Raw genomic sequence first — 21,578 nt, 5'->3', positions numbered from 1 at the left:
CATTTAACGCTTTTGATTGGTCCTGCTCGCCACCGCACATTCACGAATAAGTCTCGGAGATAGCTCATCCGTCACAGCAGATCAGCCATTGGAAACCAAATTTGCATACCATTGTATGGTTACACGGGAGAAATAGTGAATAGATGTGAAGGATTTCAACATCACACTGTTATTCATGTCTTTGGAGGACTTAGGACACCCTCCTTCACTATTATTTGGACCTATGATCGCTCTGAACCCTTATCAACGCTGATTCTGCGACAGGTTTCTTGACATTTTGTCCGACGGAATTTTACGAGAGCGCCATTGGGAGATGTAATATTGTGGCCTTGGAACTGAATAAATGTACTCTCTCTTGATGACTTAAGAATACATATAATTATGAGTGGTCGTCCGAGGACAACTTCCATAACCGATGCTGGAAAAAGTGGTGCTCATGCCTCATTTGGAGGGGTGAAAACAGGGTTCAGTAAGTGGTCAATTCTACATCAGTAGCATATAAATGGGTCACGGAAACAAGATGGCGACCGCCTGTTGTCGAGAATGGTTGTACAAATTACCCTTATTTTACCTGTTTCTTCCTCACAGATGGAACTCGTTTACCCAAAATATTATGAAATGTATTAATATTCACACTTAGGCCCGTATGTCTGTTTACTACCTCTGGCAAATCTCTATTTGAATGACATTGACAATGTGTACATGGTAACCAGTACTTATCATATTTATCATAATTATTCAAGAAGTCAAATTTTGGGTATCTCCCTTGATAAAACATAACAAGATTACTTGTACGTATTTAACTGTCTTACGATTAAGATAATTTCAATATAATTCAAACTGAATCTTGTAGATATTTCATCGACATTCCAAACCTCGAATCCCCAGACATTTTACATGTTAGAAAACGTTTAACTGTCACATGAAAAAATGTGAGTTAAACTAGAGTAATATACAACTTGAGCTTGTCAAATGGATTTAGATACAGACGATGTAAGTTTTTAAAAATGTTATTTGATGCCTTTAAGTACCTATTAATGTCTTTCCAGGACAGGTATTATATGGAATTGATTATAACTTGGGGATTTAGACACATTTCCTTTACAGACCTTGAAATGTCACTACCATATACAAATTCATACAAAATACTTTCAAATAAATTGGTTACAAGTTTTCCATCTGCTTGACGCATGCTATCTCTTGGCATTGCCAATTCAAAAATGAAACATCAGGGTTTTTATAACTAAAGATGCCCTTATCACGTGTGGAGATGTAGAGGGCATGTGTGATTAGAGTTTCATATTGTTAAAAACACTATTTCACTCAGCTGATTGTGTACTTCTGTACCTCAGCTGATAGAACCAAAGACTATCACACAAAAACATCAAAAGATATCTTTCAGGTCATGGTATTTAGAGTCTCCAGTTGAGATTTAGGAACCTGAGAAAAAATGGGTACGAGGGGAAAGGGAACTGGTCATTGTTCTTCGGCTATATGATGGCATGGATTATCACATTAGAGATCCAGGTTTCATTGCTGTCTGGACACTTGACAGGAATATGTTTTTATCCATCCTTAGATATGCTGACAAGAAGATTTTGTCATCTGGGAGACATCTATGAAACATTTTTAAATCTAAAACTTTGTTCATGTTTTTTTGTCATTTTGAACTCTCACTGTTAGCTTTAAATAGAACTGAATTTACATGACTACAAACTAGAGCTATACATTCGAATGTAAAGTATTATGAGTTAATGAATCCAAAGCCTTTTCTATTGGACATCATGAAGTGACATCCAAATCCAACTTGATTTTTAACCCTCGACCATAAATCATTTAAATGCGATTGATACAGGTACAGTAATTAATACATATGTTATCCATCCAGAGTAATCAGTCCTGCTAAATTCATTTTTGAAACATATCTTGGCACGCATGAAGGTTGTCGTTATATCAGTTTTGCGTAAATTCTGTGCATCAGACAGTATTTCTGTATGACTTGCATGTGCTTTCTGTTGCTAATGTAATCAACATGCTGTAGAAATATGTAGAATGATGAAAGATAACGCCATTACCCATTAGATCTTCATGTAAATCTCATTGGATTTCTCCATTCAAGTTTCTGGAAGGTTAGGCTTGTTACTAACAACTAATGCAATTTATCAATTTTGTCTTTAGAACTTGAGCAAAATACCTAGATTTCAATGAAATTTGAAATTGAAGGAAGTCTAACCCAAAGAAGGCATTCATAGTTCATTTTAGAAAATTTTGTAATGCCACTCCTTAACAAATCATTTGTAACATTATTTTAAAAAAAACACCAAAAAACTGAAATATTCCAAGGGGATCTTGCTATTTAAGTATCTCGCTGACAGTCTGGCCTGTAGAATCGTGATCGGCTCCCTACACCCCAACCATGTCTTAGAATTGACACTAATTAGGTATTAGGCAGCAGGTTCAATGCACTGCAGTACACATACTAAAGCTTTAATTTAAGTTCCTAAAGCAGCCTAGACCTGTCCTGTTTGATTTATTTCCCAGCCTTTTGCATTTGTGACCTACAAAATTGTAGCTATGAATCATTCTTTGGGACTACTGCTGAGGCTGTAAAACATGAATTTATACCTATTAAATGTACCAATAGGTATTTATCGTACTTAAATTGAAACACTGCAGCAAGAGAAAATAGTGACATTATTGTGAGTTTGAATGATTGAATATAAAATCTTTGACATAATATCAGAATGAAAATTTTGAACAAGACACAGAATGTAAATAAATAGATATGGCATCAATGTAGATCTGGTAAATTATTAATATTACAGTAGCTTGTTTGATTTCATGATTATTATAAGTTTGTTTTCATAATAGTAATAATTAGCATCAGATTCAATTATGAAATAAGTTGTTATTGTCATCAGTAAAATTCCCCAATTGAGATGTAAGTGTACTTTGTCATTGTAGTGATTGTTTTGATATCATTTTAAATGAAATTGTATCACACTCACATGTGACAAGGAATGAGTTTTAAGAACCTATGCATGCTACACTAAGACATCCTAAATTAAATGGGGTGGAAAGCATATATCATGCATAACTTTCCTGCTTTTCAAAATGTTTGTAAATTACTAGCCACAGTACATAAATTTTCTTATTTTCTCCATCTAAATATAAGGTTACTAAAAAAAACCAGTGTTGTTACCAGTAGTCATGGCTTATTGCCTCTAATTAAAATTGTGCTGCATTGCTTTAAATTTATTGTAATTTTCAAGGAAAAATTTATAAAATCATGATCACCCTACAGGCTCCGATATTTTAAATTTTTATTTTAAAAACAAGCAGAAAATTGGCAATAGCTATATCACAACCAGTCTACCATTAATCAAACGTAATTTTGGAATGCACCTGATCATTAATTATCAAATGAAATGGTGTCCTTTTAATATGATAACAGGGCTATCTTTTTGCTCTGTGTATCTATTCAGCTGATTTTCTTCAGCGAAGACCCGCATGTCTTCTTTCCTCAGAGAATCAGAAAGGTTATTGACTGAATCCTTTTGTCTTAATACTCTTAATTGAATGTTCACCAAATTAGGATTGTATGTAAATTATGTCTGTGAAGCAAAGTTAACATAAGACAATTGGCTATCACAATAAGATGAATAACAATTAGTCAATTACCTGGGGAGGAAGCTAGGACCGTAAGGATACTACACAATATGCATACAAGTAGCTCGAAATGCTTTCAAATGGCGATGTGAGTAGACTTTTTAATCAATGTTTTGTGTTCTTGTGCTTTGGACTCAGACAGTCTTGACAGCAGATCACCAGCCCTGTGATCACACGACCAGAAAATTACATTTCCTTTGCATTGCAAAGATCTGATCAACTTCTCTGAGGCACAAAAGTTGTTCTGGTGACTTTAGAGTTTCTACTTCAGTTTTGCTGCACTGGACATTATTTGGTCCTTTCATGTAGAGCTGTGTTGCACTGCCATTTATCTGTCAGTAGTGTTCTTTCTACAACCTGTGTCAGTCGGAGTCTGTTTTAAATTGTTAATCTTTTAAAAAAACTGGGAAGATGTTTTTTTTATTATTATTATTAGTGAAATAAAACATTATAGCAAGAATTATCAAAAATGCCTGTGTACACCAGTAATTTTTGTAGGGTTGTTTTTAAGGAAGTCCAAAACATCCCAAAATTATGATGAATCCCACTACTTATAGACATGGTGGCAAAGGGTTCTCAAAAGTTTGGTTGAGCCCACAGGAAAATCATAGCCCAGGACTCCAAATTAAGTCCCAAAAAATCACTGTACACAATGTCGTGTGTCACTATGTCCATAACATCACCTTTAGGGTCAGATACTGATGTATAGAAATTAAAAAAAAAAAAAACAAATTGTAACAATTTCTGAAGGAAAAACTATTATTGTAATCATCTTTTTTTCATCAGTAATTTTGAATAAAATACCACAGCTTATTTCCTAGATATAAAGACCAAAGACAAGTCCTCGTAAAATCCTTAGACAATTTTTTTAAAGCGATTTCTTAAAATTTTGTTTATAACTTTACTGTCTGGTGTCAATAGATCTAGATTTTTGCATGTAAACAAAAGTAGATTTGTAGACAAATTTACTACACCTGCCATTTCCCTACATTGTCAAAAAGAGTGGGTTTTTTTTTCAAAAATGAAGATAAAATATTTCCCTAGTTTCTCAGAAAATCCTGCTACATCTTCCCAATTAATGAAGGCACAAGCTGCGCTTGTAAAAATGAAGTGGAAAAAAACTGAATACCTGTGTTGTATAATGGTTGATGTTTCACTAAGACTCCTACCTTTACCTGCTAGCTCTACAAGGGGATAAATTTTTAATTTCATAATAAAGTAACTGATACCAGCACATGAAACAAGATACTGGCGCTAGCAGTGATGAGATGGTCTTTGCTACTTGATTGGAGTTTTATTGATTGTCTGCACATTGTTACAGTGTTTAAGTATTTGAACATTGAGATCTCTATGTACTTCAGATTGCAGTTGCAAATTAATAAACGTTAAAGTTTAAACTAATAAAGGTTACATTTTAGATAAGATTGGGGGCAATTTCCTTATAAATATTCTTATGACAGGAATGGTATAAGTTAAGGTAATCCTTATTGTACATATAAGTTTTAGTACCCGTAGCACGATTGTATGACACAAATTTATGCACAACAGCGCATGCATCAAGGTCGACGTTTATTTAGGAATTCAAAGTTTGCATCAGTTTTATGACAGTCTTTTGCAATTGGCGTCAATTAAGATTTCCCAAGTAGATAAATATTCAAGAGTTAGTTTACACATGCTATATCTTACAATTCCTTTTAATTTGTGTTGTTTACTAAAGGTATATATATGTATATATCTGCTCTAGTATCAAATTTGAAAGCAAATATTCAATTTTAAGCAGTTTTAATTCAATTTTGCAGGCAAAGATGGAAACAAAATAACGACCGTTGTTGCTACGGCGGGCACCGGACCCGACCGTCCCCAGGAAGTCTCCTACACAGATGCCAAGGTAATTGGTAATGGCTCATTTGGAGTTGTGTACCAGGCCAAACTAGTCGAGTCATCAGAACATGTCGCCATTAAAAAGGTTCTTCAGGACCGGCGCTTTAAGGTAAGTTGTGTAAACTTTCAGATTTTAAAATCAGTGTTTATCACCATTAGGGATGGCCCATGCATCCTAACTGCAGTTAACATCACCAGACAAGTTATATCTTGATTATCGTAATTGGGTAAAATATTTTTGTCTGGCCAATATTTCCAAATTTAAATGGATCTTTCCATCTTGTGTTATAAAGAAACATATTTCACTCTTTATTAATATACCATGTTGCCTTGTACCTGGTGTTTAAACATTTAGTGTGAAAAATGTTTGATACTGAAATGAATTCCAGTTAATATAATTTCGAGTTGAAAAATCTTGAACACAATGTACACAAAACAATGCAGGGTTATGTTGTGATTGCAAACAATTGCTTCTATGCAAAGCAAGACCTTAGTTAGAATGTCCGTTTCATTGATTTCAATTTTTTTTATGTTTTCAGAATCGAGAATTGCAGATAATGAGAAAGCTTGAGCACCAGAATATAGTCCTGTTAAAATTTTTCTTTTATTCATCAGGTGATAAGGTAAGTAGAAACTATTATTGTTCCAAGGTATGATACATATTAGTGTAGCAGCTATATACAGTATCATATCACTATAATTTCTTGTGTATTGTATAGATATGTGCTGTTTATCAGTATCGTGATATTCAAAAAGTACATAAATTTTCAGTCAGTTTTTATCAAACTGTAAAAAAAAAAATTGACTTATATTTTCTAAACGTTCAGTAAGGATGTGGTCAGCTGTGCAAATCTATCCAGAAAATATTAGAAATTATATCAAAAGAAAAAGTCCCTGATTCAGTGCTCCCTAAGTCCCTGGTTCAGTGCTCCCTCGGTCCCTGATTCAGTGCTCCCTCGGTCCCTGGTTCAGTGCTCCCTCGGTCCCTGGTTCAGTGCTCCCTCAGTCCCTGGTTCAGTGCTCCCCCGGTCCCTTGTTCAGTGCTCCCTCGGTCCCTGGTTCAATGCTCCTTCAGTCCCTGGTTCAGTGCTCCTTCAGTCCCTAGTTCAATGCTCCCTACCCATGCCAATGGCAGCTGACTGGCCTCCCTTATATTGTTCACTAAGATAGCTACCAGTTAATACAAGGAAACATCACATTAAAAAACTGTAGACAAGCAAATGTTGAAATAAACAAGTAATTTCAATGTTGTATAGGAAGCCAATCCCTCAACAGTAAGAAGTAATATGTTATCCCCTTAAACTATCCCAGGATGGATAGGGCAGATTTTTCCAGGTTTAATCTCTTTCAAGTGATCTTGAGGACTGTAGACAAAAAGAAATCCTTTGTTTAATAGCATTTGTCACTCTTAAGTAAAGGTCCTTTTAGCACTTATGATGCTTTTTCAGGTGATTTTATTCAAATAATTAGCTGTAAGTGCCTCAATTAGTAAGGCACATAAAATGAAGTTAGCTTAAGATGTGGCCTTATTTGTATCTCAAGACCCCTACTAATGTTGAGAGACTAGAGACCATTAAATGGTAGCATTTTGTACATATATTGTTCACAGTGTATGTCTCAGGAGAGGAAATCCCCTTCATGCTCTTCCTAGATATTGATTTTCTGTGTCCGACTCGTACTGTGTTCTTGGCCACTTCAAGATGATTTAAGACATCATGTTCTGTTCACTGTCTTTCTAAACTCAACTCAGGATATCAACTTTTTTTCTCTCCCTTTTTCTGAGAACAGAAACTTAAATTAGATTTATGAAATTATAGGTTGTAAATTATGCTTGCTTTGTGTTTGAAATTGAAAAAAGAAAAAAAGAAATAAAAAAATCTTTGTGGAACATTTACCGATGCTTAGATTCCTGGTTCACAATGTTGGAACTCCTTAGCTCTGTCGATTGATGTTATTCTGTCTTAGTACAAGAATTAGATTGGATTAACAGGGAATTGTTAAATTCCCTTGTGAATTGTTTGTAGATGGGAAGTCCAGAGATGTTGGTACAAAAACACTTTGATGATAACATCAGAGAATAGTCCCCTTGGTATATTTTATTTACCCCCGGTGGAATTGTTGGGGGGGGGGGGGTGGTGATATAACAGATAACAGTTCTATTCGATACTGTCGGAGAACAGTCCCTTCATTTAATAATCAATACTATCAGACTACTGCCCTTTGGGTTAACAATCAATACTCTTTGGAAACTGACACTTTTATCAGGTGTTTTTTAGCAATTGGAGAACTGCATAATCATTTTAAAGTTGAGATATCACCAAAGAGTTATGTTCCAAACTTAGCAAGAAATTCATCAACTAAAACCGATACCCCATTAGGTATTAACATACAGTGTACAGTGACTTGGCAACTGCCTGTATAAGAAAACTATCAGAGAACAGTTCCTTTGGTTAACAGTGGATACTATCAGAGAGCAGTCGCTTTGGTTAACAGTGGATACTATCAGAGAACAGTTCCTTTGGTTAACAGTGGATACTATCAGAGAACAGTTCCTTTGGTTAACAGTGGATACTATCAGAGAGCAGTCGCTTTGGTTAACAGTGGATACTATCAGAGAACAGTTCCTTTGGTTAACAGTGGATACTATCAGAGAACAGTCTCTTTGGTTAAGAATGGATACTATCAGAGAACAGTTCCTTTTGTTAACAATGGATACTATCAGAGAACAGTTCCTTTGGTTAACCATGGATACTATCAGAGAACAGTCCCTTTGGTTAACACTGAATGCTATCAGAGAACAGTTCCTTTGGTTAACCATGGATACTATCAGAGAACAGTCCCTTTGGTTAACACTGAATGCTATCAGAGAACAGTTCCTTTGGTTAACCATGGATACTATCAGAGAACAGTCCCTTTGGTTAACAATGAATGCTATCAGAGAACAGTTCCTTTGGTTAACAATGGATACTATCAGAGAACAGTTCCTTTGTTAACAATGGATACTATCAGAGAACAGTTCCTTTGGTTAACAGTGGATACTATCAGAGAACAGTTCCTTTGGTTAACAGTGGATACTATCAGAGAACAGTTCCTTTGGTTAACAGTGGATACTATCAGAGAACAGTTCCTTTGGTTAACCATGGATACTATCAGAGAACATTCCTTTGGTTAACAATGAATGCTATCAGAGAACAGTTCCTTTTGTTAACCAAGGATACTATCAGAGAACAGTTCCTTTGTTAACAATGGATACTATCAGAGAACAGTTCCTTTGTTAACAATGGATACTATCAGAGAACAGTTCCTTTGTTAACAATGGATACTATCAGAGAACAGTTCCTTTGGTTAACAGTGGATACTATCAGAGAACAGTTCCTTTGGTTAACAGTGGATACTATCAGAGAACAGTCCCTTTGGTTAACAATGAATGCTATCAGAGAACAGTTCCTTTGGTTAACAATGGATACTATCAGAGAACAGTTCCTTTGATTAACAATGGGTGCTATCAGAGAACAGTTCCTTTGTTAACAATGGATACTATCAGAGAACAGTTCCTTTGTTAACAATGGATACTATCAGAGAACAGTTCCTTTGTTAACAATGGATACTATCAGAGAACAGTTCCTTTGTTAACAATGGATACTATCAGAGAACAGTTCCTTTGTTAACAATGGATACTATCAGAGAACAGTTCCTTTGTTAGCAATGGATACTATTAGAGAACAGTTCCTTTGTTAACAATGGATGCTATCAGATAACAGTTCCTTTGTTAACAATGAATGCTATCAGAGAACAGTTCCTTTGGTTAACAGTGGATACTATCAGAGAACAGTTCCTTTGGTTAACAGTAGATACTATCAGAGAACAGTCTCTTTGGTTAAGAATGGATACTATCAGAGAACAGTTCCTTTTGTTAACAATGGATACTATCAGAGAACAGTTCCTTTTGTTAACAATGAATGCTATCAGAGAATAGTTCCTTTTGTTAACAATGGATACTATCAGAGAACAGTTCCTTTTGTTAACAATGGATATGCTAACAATGGATCAGAGAACAGTTTTGGTTAACCTGAATTTGTTAACAATGGATAACAATGGTTAACAATGAATGCTATCAGAGAACAGTTCCTTTGTTAACAATGGATACTATCAGAGAACAGTTCCTTTGTTAACAATGGATACTATCAGAGAACAGTTCCTTTGATTAACAATGGGTGCTATCAGAGAACAGTTCCTTTTGTTAACCATGGATACTATCAGAAAACAGTTCCTTTTGTTAACCATGGATACTATCAGAGAACAGTTCCTTTGTTAACAATGGATACTATCAGAGAACAGTTCCTTTGTTAACAATGGATACTATCAGAGAACAGTTCCTTTGATTAACAATGGGTGCTATCAGAGAACAGTTCCTTTTGTTAACCATGGATACTATCAGAGAACAGTTCCTTTGGTTAAGCATGGATACTATTAGAGAACAGTTCCTTTGGTTAACCATGGATACTATCAGAGAACAGTTCCTTTTGTTAACCATGGATACTATCAGAGAACAGTTCCTTTGGTTAACAGTGGATACTATCAGAGAACAGTTCCTTTGGTTAACAGTGGATACTATCAGAGAACAGTTCCTTTTGTTAACCATGGATGCTATCAGAGAACAGTCGCTTTGGTTAACCATGGATGCTATCAGAGAACAGTCGCTTTGGTTAATCATGGATACTATCAGAGAACAGTTCATTTGGTTCAGTCATAACTTAGAAAAAGACTTGAGTGCATGTTTTGCAGCAGTATTGTGATGGCACCATCACATTGTGAAGTAACCTTGTGTCATGATTTCAAACATCAAAATGTGTTCATAATTTTTCATATTACATGTTTTCATTTTTCAGAAAGATGAAGTGTATTTGAATCTAGTGCTGGAGTATGTCCCTGAGACAGTGTATAGAGTAGCCAGACATTACAGTAAAAGCAAGCAAACCATACCCATTATATATATCAAGGTGAGTTTGTACAGAGAGAGACGTCACACACAAACCATACCCATTATATATATCAAGGTGTGTTTGTACAGAGAGAGACGTCATACACAAACTGTACCCATTATATATGTCAAGGTGAGTTTGTATAGAGACAGACATCACACAAAAACTATACACAATTTTCAATATTTTAGCAGTGCTCCAGATAGCCTGCGTGAATGCGTTTTCACGCACAATATTTCTAATTTCACGCTAGGAAAAAAATTAGATTTGCGTCATTAACCCGTGCGAAATCCGGACTCTGCGTCAATGTCCGGCTCCAATATTACGTAGTTAGAAAACTCAATAATCTAAGTCAAACAGACACTTATCAAGTAAACGAAACTCGTAACAAGCGCTTTCTTGATCGTGATTATAAACCAGTCGCATAGCAAATATGGCGCGGTCAAAAATGTTTACAAATTCAGTGTTACCCTAATATGGAAAAACCCATACACTTGATGAAGGCAGGGGTGAAAAAACCCCTCAATTTATAAAGGTAGGAGTGAAAACCCCACATGTCAAAAAGTTATCTGGAGCACTGTTTTAGTATGTAATCTTACTGCTAGTTACACTTCCAGTAAAATGTTGGGTGACATTTATTAATGAAGTAATCCAGCTTTTGTCAAAGATTTTGAAAATGGTTTCGGAGACATCTTGTCAGGTAACTACAAAGATTGTACTCTAAATTTTGTCCAATTCTAAAAGCTGTAACATTTTGGTTACTGTGAATGTAATCAATTTGGTGCAGTAGAATTTTTGACACATGAATACTTACTGATAGATTAGGGCATCCATGATAATTGCAATATGAATTAAGATATAATAAAATTGAAATTAGCACTATCAAATTTTAGTGCAGAATGATCACAGCAAATAATTACATTGCTTCTGATATATGCACGTTTATAGTATTCTTTCCAATTTTCTAGGACAATCTAAACACTTTCCGAAGATGATAGGTGCCATCTGTATCTGAGATTTGGTGTATTGTGTTAGGGACTGTAATTCTGTGATAATTATTAACAGCTTGACTTGTGGTTTTGTTACAGCTATACATGTACCAGTTATTTAGAAGCCTTGCTTACATCCATAGTCAAGGAGTCTGTCATCGTGATATCAAGCCACAAAACCTTCTACTTGACCCAGAGTCTGGTATTCTTAAACTCTGTGATTTTGGGAGGTAAGTACAGCAGAGTTTGTCCCATGTGACTTTTTATAATAACTATAATCCCTTGACTAGAATTGACCAACTCTAGAAATAATATCAAATGTGACTATTTCTTCAAAATTTAATGTTGGAAGATCTGAAATTTTGTAATTTCCCATTATTTAATTATTCTCTTGTCCTCCTTTCCACCATGATTTTGATTTTGCTTATTTATTCTTTAACAGATAGAAGTGTAGATCTATAATTTGATATGTAGTTGTATAATGATAATATGCTCAATGATAGGATCGAGTTCTGATTTTGGTATTTCTATTTCTCCCAATATGTATAGGTTGGTATTGTTTATCCAGTGTATAATATAAGACTACATTGTATTTCAGTGCTAAAGTTTTAGTTCGCGGGGAGCCCAATGTTTCTTACATATGTTCACGGTATTACCGTGCACCAGAGTTGATATTTGGTGCAACTGACTATACTTGTCAGATAGGTATGTAGAACTTTACTGGTTTGTTAACACCGGCATCTTTAAATAGATTTTTCTTTTCTTAATATCTTTTTCATACACACATAGATACAGCCTTTTTTTAACGTTTACATATTTTCTTCAAATCATCCAGTCACATTTTCATTGACAAAGTTTTAAAAATTCTAGGTTGAATTTGAATCCTCCGAAACAGGTAGCTTAAGCATATTTTTGTTTTAACACATTTAATCATTTACAGATTTAAGACAAAATGGAGTACACAAATGTCTGTATTTTATGAAGTAGAATTAAACTATATTTTCTTGAGTACCATAGTTATTTACCAACAAGCACTCTGGACATATTACATGATAAAAAAGGTAATTACATTTTTACAAAATAAAACGACAAAATGTATATTTTTGAATAATTCATTATTTTATTTATTAATAGTCTGTTGTTCGCTTGATAGATAACTGGAAATTGGATCTGTTACATCTTGTTACTTCTCTTGATTTGTAGATGTGTGGTCAGCTGGTTGTGTATTGGCTGAGCTGTTGCTAGGACAACCAATTTTCCCTGGCGACAGTGGTGTGGACCAGCTGGTTGAAATCATTAAAGTCCTTGGCACACCCACACGGGAACAGATTCGTGAGATGAACCCTAATTACACAGAGTTTAAATTCCCCCAAATCAGAGCGCATCCCTGGTCAAAGGTACTTACCGTGAGTTTTAAACATCAATGTATAGTCGACCTGGGCATTTCACAGTCCACATGTTCACCGGCTATGGTATGGTACAATGGGACACTGCTGTGCATCAGTTTTATGTTTAGTAAAAAGAAAATAATTCACATGGATTTTTTTTTTTTTTTTTTTAGAAATCATTCACAATGGAAAAATAATTTTAATAAAATTGTCAGGTCCTAGTTGATTCAGAAAAGAAAATGGAAAATGTGAAAATTTTAAGGAGAGGAGATTCTAAATATTCTGTTGCTAGATGACTTTAAAAAGTTTCGAAGCCAGCTACCACTCTGAAATGATTAGTTTTCGGGATTATAGAAAATGAACTTGTCGTGCTAGAGAAATACTGTTGCCACCATTGAGACGTTGTCAGACCTAACTGTGTTTGTGAATACGTTTTGTGATGGACATGCATGGTGAAAGACAGGTCAGCCGTACTAGAAATAGATTTTGTAGTGTTACGTTTTATTCCTAGTTTTTACCTGACAGTTTTACTCCCCTTCAATGATGCGAGACAAGTAAGGAGTGAAGTGAAATTTAGTTCATAGATAAAAGAAACTTTGGGTATTTGATAAAAATTTGAAATATTTAACTAACAAGAGAAGAACAAAACATTTAGACATTTGAATCGGTGATTGTCACTAATGTGATATATTATTTGCTTTGATAATGAAACCTATTTCCTCTTTTCCTACATAGAATGTACTTTCTATTATTTTTTGCTTAATAATAGTCAGCTGACTAAAACTTGATTTTCAATTTATTATTAATTACCTCAGTTTAATTCTCAAAGGTGCAGAAAATTCATTTATATGTCTATGGAATATTAACATTGTTTGAGTTGATTACATTCTGAAAATTTCAATCTCGAAATTAAAACATTTTGTTTAAAGCTGTTACAACTTCCACTACATTTTCTGTACTTTTGGGAACATTTAACCTTTATTATAATTTTTTTTGTACTCCTTGTTTGTTGTCAATTCATTAATTGTTGATGAAAAATTTCTTTTAAAGGAAAACTTGAAAAATAATCAAGCTATCAATATGAAATTATTCAATTTTTACCAGAACATTTCTACTTGATTAAAGTTGTAGGAAGTGAAGTTTCTCATTAATTGTCTTTATCATAATTGGTATAGAAATTGAACATTAAGCTGTCAGCACATGGCATTACATACATCAACTTTGAGAGCAGACATGTGATTTCATTTCGTTGTCATGATTTCTGTAAATTTCATCTGCTTACAAAATATTCTGAAAGTAACTATGCTTGAATTTTTAAACCATTATAGCCTTTACCCATCTTCTCATCTAGAATCCAATCTTCATCCCATTTACTCTTCCCTGATGTGTGAAATTACTTTGTAGTGAATTTCTTCTTAATCCACAATTTTCCCTTTTGCAGTGAATGTTCCTGTTAATATAAAGATAGAGATAAATTTTCACTCTTTTTCCTGGCATTATATATATTAAAGTTGAACACCAGTATCTTATCAATGAATTATCACTGAAAACAATATATGTATTTGGATGTATGTCAAAATCATTTTCAATATAGCTCAATATAAAATTATGGTAATAATGGCCATTGTTTGAAGAAAGTGTCCATTTAAAAGTATATTAAGAATTAAGTAAATTTTTGGGAAGTTTTTAGAAATTTTCACCACTTTCGTAAGAAAGGGAACTGATGCTTACAAATATGAAGAGGAGACTGTACTCAAAAATTTAATATAAAGTTTTCACGATATTACCAATTTGTAATAATTCTCATTTAAACAGATTACTTGAAAATCAGGTGATGGTGTGTTGCCTTCAGCATTGTCAGTCATGTGAATTTCATGTAAATGTCTTCTGACTATTTTCTAAATCACTTTGTGTCTACAAAGGAACATTATCTTGCTTAACATGTAACTGCTGTTTTCTATATCATCATTCAGTTATGTTTATCATGCTGTCAAAACAAGTTGGTACTTTGGAAATTTGTGATGAAGTTGTCAGCAACGTTTCATCAGTTGATGAGAAATAAAAGATAACATGAAATGACGTTACCACACCAGTGGTCTTTTGTCTTTAAATTCTTTTGGAAGTTACGTTCTCACAGATTCTCTCAAACAAAGTAGTTGACAACTAAAACATGAAAGGAAGGTAGTGATTCCAGTAGATGTTGTCTGTGTTTTCGTCGACCTATTGAGATGGTTTTGACTCCTGCCTTCTTTTCTCTATACTAGGTGTTTCGGCCACGCACTCCCGCCGAGGCCATACAGTTGGTCAGTCGACTCCTGGAGTATACACCTGGCTCCCGGATCAGCCCCCTTGAAGCATGTGCACATACATTCTTTGATGAGCTACGAAAATCTTCAACACGACTTCCCAGTGGCAAGGAACTGCCACCTTTATTCAACTTTACTCAGCAAGGTAGACGGACTTGATGAAGACAATAAAAAACTTAGATAAAGGGTTTTACATGAGTTCTGTATACATGAGGTTATGGAGAAACTCCTGGTGGTTTATTTTATTTAAATTCCGGCAAGATTAATTGGGGAAAAAAAAAATCATAAAAAGTTTAAAATAGAAATTGATGTTAGATTCTGTTTATCATATCACTTGATTTAAGCAAAAAAATTGTGAGAATAGAATTTTGCTAGCCTGATAAACAATCCTTAGTATGACATGACATAAAAACAGACAATGTATTCTCTACTGATTTAATTTTCTTTCTTCATTTCTCTATTCTTTATTTTTCTACATTTTCATTCCATTCTAAACAAAAGAAAAATAAAGATCTCGCAAAAATGAAAATTTACAGGTTTTGTGAAAATCAACAAATATTCAACACTGTGATGTACATTCACTTCTAAATTTCAAATAAGAACTGTTTTCTGTTTATTTCAGAAATACAAATTCAACCGGCACTGAATACTGTTCTCATACCTCCACATTATCGCGGCACAAACGCGACAACCGGGGGAGGGACCCCGGAGACTGGTGTGGCAAATCCTGGAGGGGATGCCACTGATACTCAGGGGGCCGCAGCTGCCGGCAACGCGTAACTAACGCTCTCCACATAGACAAAGGGGCGTAATTTTATTGAAGTGTTCGTCTCACAGGGAGTCAAGTTTGTGTTATGACACCGAAACTTTAACCATGGTCAGATATTACTATAAGAATCTACAGTAACGATCAGATACAGGAGTGACCGTTAAGATGGTGGAACAGGAGCAGCTGTGAAGATGGGAGTGACTGCTGTGATGTGCAGAAAGTTAGCAAGGATCACAAGAAGGCAACATCATTCTGGATTTTACAGCTGTACAAACTCTCTTAGAGGAAAGACCATCTCTCATTACAACAGACAAAATAGTTTAGCACACTTCAAAAACAACAAGAGATGACAGACACGTGTTGAGATAAGATGCATGATATCACTAATGTTTGACAAACCTTGGTACAATGAAACCATTTTACATTTTAATACCAAAAGAACACTTAGTAACCTATTATAATGGTTTATAAATTGTAGTTTGAATTCAAGTGAAACCCTGACTGACATATCTTGATAGACTGACGAGGCAATGACTGATGAATTGTAGTGTGTAGATGAAGTTTGATGACATTAGGAGGGAAAGGACTCCAGCTGCCATGCCACTTTAATCTACAGGCTACGAAAGTAGAAAAGATGTAATGTATCGGGTTTAGTGATTATAATCACTCTGTAGGGATGACAGCATGTTGTCAGTGTATGTCATTAATTTGATTTGACTATCAAGACTATTTACATGTCATTAAGAGATGTTATGACAAGTCTGCTGTAAAAGTAGTGTCTGCTGTCTGTTTGAACGAATAGCTTCTGAGGATGCTGGTCCCAAATGATGATAAGAAATCGTTTTAATTTTGGAATTCCTTGCAGGAATGATATAGCTCGTTGAAAAGTCATTTACTGGAAGAGAAAACTACCTGTGATGAAGGCACATTCTCTGTGAGATCTTCGCTCCGAGGACATAATTTAACTGTGCATGTTAGTATGAGAGGGTCGAGAGAGTGAGAAAATACGAAATTCTTAAAATAGCTATGAATGTAATAGTACTGATGTGTTGGAATGATTGGAAAACATATTCCGATGCGATTTTAAATTATGAATGTATTTTTTTTATGTCTGTTGTGGCAGACTTTGGTGATCTATGGGGTGACCATTGATTGGTTTTTAGTCGGTTCATGCTTTAATAAATCTTTATGTCTGATGAAAATATTTATAAAAGTAGACTGATACAGTGGAGAAGGAAGAGAGAAATTTTGCTCCATGAAGATTTAGTCTGTATTTATATAGTAGTAGTCATTTCAAGGTAGAGTTCTGAATTGTTTCCTTTTCATGCTCAATAATTTGAAAATGAAGAGTTGTACATTTTATGCGCATGGTGTAAAATCTTGTAAAATTGTACTCTCACCTGTTTTATTGGATACATTTTATGGAAACAAGTTACAAGTATTTCTTTTACGAAATTTTATTCAATTAAACTCAGTATATCTTTTATCTGAAGTAAACCAAGACAAGTATATAGGACGATGCTGATCTTATTTTCAAGAAATTTCAAGATGTTATTTGTCTGAAAAGGAGATGAAATCACAGAGGAAAAGCAAACATTGTTATCTGCTATGTATAGTAAATTTCTACATAGAGCTGATTACAACAAAATTGATAACGAGAACAAAACACCATATTCAGGTAGAGGTACATCAAACCAATATTTTTCAAATTTTATAAAGTTACCTAAAATGTGAAGATACATACTTAATATTGCCAGTATAGTGGGAAATCAGACAAGGTCAGGAGTGTCCTGATTTTTTTGTTGGAAAGTTCCTTTTCTTTAAATAGATGTACATGTATAGATTTTACCAAGAGGAGATAACTGTCTTTGGTTATTATTGTAATCAATTTTCATTGCTCCACTTCTACTCTGTATGAATTGATCTAGTGCCAACTCAAATTTGACGACATTCTGATTTTTCTAGACACCATTAAAATTGTTTTTCTTTTTGTATATTCTTTAAATATCTATGTGTTCAGAGAGTCAGGGGTATACGAAATTTATTGCCGTTCTTTGTAACATGAAATATACACAAGATATTTTACATTTGAGAAAAAATGACAAATTTTGTAGACATACAAATGGTGGGAGAAGAGTTATTCGTGCATGTGACAAGAGATTGTATTTGTTGAATATTATTTCCAGCTTTACAGCTGTTGAATATTCATTAATCAGTTTCAAGTGATTTCAATATTACATTGTAAAGAGAAATACATTGTTTTATTAATTGACATAGAAACTGAATAGCCGAAAATTTGAAACAGATTTTCAAAACTCTACCAAATTGAAATTATCAGCTTTTATTTGAATATTGTATGGATAATTGAAATGATTTTATTTTTGGTAAATTTTAATGAGGCATTGTTATTTTCATTTTCTTTATTTTTTTTAATTGAATTTTCAATTTCTATTTTATGACAGTTGTAACATGTTATCTTTCAAAAGACGACCATTCCAGACACAGACTAAACGTGAACAAACATCATTGTGTACATTTTAACTCTGTAGCAACTGCCAATGTTACTGGTGTCTGTGTATGGTTCTGTGCTATAAAATCACACCATCTTCAAGTGTAATGAGCGAGGGAGATTTTCCAAAGTTAATGATTTGCATGAAGAATTCAGTCAAAACCAATTGAATGTGTTTATGTTACACTTCATAAAGCATTCACTCTGTCACAAGTGTGATAGTTTTTGTATGTGTGACAATTTATGCTTTTTAACAGTGTCCGATTGGTGAAGGGGGGTGGCGTGATGGTACCGTGATCCTCGTTATACCATGTCACAATGTGACAATTAGTCATACTAACAGATCATGTGATTCAGTGATTGTGTATGTGTCTGTAGCAATGTAGAGCGATAGTAGTCATGTCACTTTCAATTACATGTGGTTTGTTTTATAAACAAGTGAATGTGTTTTATTTTTTGCGACAAACAGAATGTGGCATTACATCATATTGCTGAATGAATTTTTTAAGGGATGGATGAATATCGCTGGAATCTTGACCAGGTTTCATCATCGATGTGTGTAAAATTTACATAAAAGAGGTTTATTTTGAGTGTATGTGATGCATTGATGACGGTCAGATTGTCGTTAATTGGTCACTGTACATACCTTTGCCATACGATGTGCTCCTTATGTCATGACCTCTGCTTTTGTAATGATAGTCCAGCTCATACAAAGGACAAATGATCTGAAGCGCATTTTTGGGTACAGAAAATGATAAAACATCGGAAGCTTATTTTTCGGTGCAGAAAAATCTTCATCCTTCTGATTTTTCCGATTACCGGTAGACATCCACAAATTTAAAAAAAGGGAAAAATTTTTCGAAAGCAAGTTTGTAAGCATTATCAGAGGCTTATCCTTTTAAATACCATGTACCAGGATATGTTTGTTAAACAGTTTCATTTTTGAATGAATCTGACATGTTTTATTGATTGTAAGTTATTGGAGCTAGAAGTACTGTACACTAGAAAATCGGTGATTGAAAGAACAAAATGATCTGCACTTAATATAAGGTGTTCTGCTAGTGATTTTGTTTTAATGAAATGTGTAATTTACTAAACTATAGACAAGTGCTCACAAATATCATTTTCAAGCATACTGTTTACATGACTGATAGCAGAAACCCCAATTCCAGCATTGTGTAAAATATGCAGTTGTACCCAGTTACATTGTGGTAATGTTAAATGGTTCATGTCTTTTGATCCCAACGTTTAAGTCTCGTGTGCATTTTCCCTCTATGAAAGAAGTAGTAATTTTGAAATCACTATAGCTATCTCAAATACCAGTATATAAGAATGGAACTTGACAAAGGCACATGAAAGTGATGTAGTCTCACAGGTCATAGAGCTAAATGTTTGTAAACAGTCCGATTTTTTACTTATAAGCCATTCATTCACTTGTAAAGAATGGCTATTTCGTGCATTACGAAACTTGTGATTTTTTAACATGGTTATATTACGATATACTGAGTGAATTAATCACTTTTTATTATTATTTTTTTTATTTTTTTTTTTCATTGCATTGAAAAAGATAACAAAACCAATTCAACATGAGTGGGAACCACCATGTTTTATGATACCTTGGCACACCCAACACTCAGTATTGAGCTGGTCCCAATCCAAGGAAAGGACAGTCCAATGTTTGAATGTGGGGTGGAAGGGAGAACATGGCCATGATGCATATATGTCGTCATAATTCTACAGTTGTAAATAAAAGAAGAAAAACATTAAAATAGTTTTACTTGTTTTCTTTTGTGAAGTATAGTGTGCCATGAACATTGTGATTTGTGTCTGTTCAACTTAAGTTTATAAGGGAGAAGAAATTTCAAAGATTGAAGGACATGGCAGAATTTTCTAGAACACTAGAGACAAAGTTTCAGGGTGACCTATAGTAATATCCCTTTTGTCATTTGCTTATTAGGGAGAAGAAATTTCAAAGATTGAAGGACATGGCAGAATTTTGTAGATCACCCGAGACAAAGTCTTAGCATGAGCTATTACAATCCCCTTTTGTCCGGCATGGTGTGGCGTAGCTATAAGTAACCTGTGTCATTTGGCTGGACTTCTAGGAATAACTATGGATGAAGAGTTCATGAAGGAAAATTACAATTGTGAGCATTAATTTTTTTAATTCAAACGTGGTAAGAAGCCTTAATATGGGATGCCAGTTAACGTTATGCACAATTTACTTTTGCATTAAATGTACAATGTAGTGATAGTTTCTTATTGCAATCCTCCTTTGTCTGGCGTCGTGCTTTGTAAACATTTCATATTTTAAACTTCTTATGAAATATTCCTGAACTGATTTCAATGAAATTTCACTTTCCATAGCTTAAGGCGCACCAAAATTGTAACTTATATGGTCTCCAATCCCAAGGTGCCGGAGGGGCGGGGCCAGAAAGCGCCAAATTGATTTAAACTTCAAAAGTCTTCTCAAATCCCAGGTATGTTAGAATCAATTACTCTTCATGGATGGAACATCCTTCAGATGCTTTACCAAACTTGTAAATTTCATGACCCTTTGGTTTCACATTTCCCTCTGAAGAGGGGGTAAAACTTACAATAGTTTATATAGGAAAATCACATTTGTGAGCATAATTTGATTTTTTTTTTCCAGAAATAGTTTAAACTTTATAAGAATTTGTTTTTTGTTTGTATAAGCATACTGTTTGATGAGATGCACATGTTGACCTTGACTGACCCCCAGGGGCAGTTGGGCATGCCCAAAAGTGGGTCAAATTGACTGAAATTTCAAAGATACCGTTAGTGGATTGAAGATTTTTAAAAAGGAAAATTCAAATCTTGAGTGAAATTTTTTTACATTCAAACTTGGTTAGAAGCCTTAGCATGGAACAGCAGTTATGCACAGTTTACATTTGCATTACATGTATAGTGTACTTAACATTTTCTTGGCCTATAGGCCTTAGCAGTCATCTGACTACAAAAACTTTCAGCAGGGAGGTTATTTTTTCTACATTGAATGAAATCTTACTAAGAAGCTGTTTTCCATGATGTAGATGGAAGTTTTGATGAGGAGTAGATAAATGTA

At 34.3% G+C, this 21,578-nt stretch overlaps 1 protein-coding gene across 2 annotated transcripts; it reads left to right on the top strand.

Moving 5' to 3' along the window:
* Positions 1–99: 99 nt before the first annotated feature.
* Positions 100–20,262, top strand: LOC132552954 (glycogen synthase kinase-3 beta-like). 2 transcript variants are annotated; one of them, XM_060217154.1, is made up of 9 exons: positions 100–469; positions 5,469–5,659; positions 6,090–6,173; positions 10,440–10,550; positions 11,621–11,751; positions 12,120–12,226; positions 12,725–12,918; positions 15,174–15,360; positions 15,838–20,262. In XM_060217154.1, exons 1-9 carry the CDS (start codon positions 382–384, stop codon positions 15,993–15,995), a joined length of 1,251 nt encoding a protein of 416 aa, XP_060073137.1. In that variant the 5' UTR covers positions 100–381; the 3' UTR covers positions 15,996–20,262. The 2 variants fall into 2 exon arrangements, with proteins under 2 accessions (XP_060073137.1, XP_060073136.1); XM_060217153.1 differs by having other exon boundaries at positions 12,725–12,927.
* The last annotated feature ends 1,316 nt before the right edge of the window (positions 20,263–21,578 follow it).

This window comes from Ylistrum balloti, unplaced genomic scaffold, assembly GCF_031769215.1.
Source record: "Ylistrum balloti isolate Yb309-2 unplaced genomic scaffold, AGI_CSIRO_Ybal_v1 Utg370288, whole genome shotgun sequence".
NCBI lineage: Eukaryota > Metazoa > Mollusca > Bivalvia > Pectinida > Pectinidae > Ylistrum > Ylistrum balloti.
Note: the sequence above shows the minus strand (reverse complement) of the source record. Positions and strands in the feature narration are given on the sequence as shown.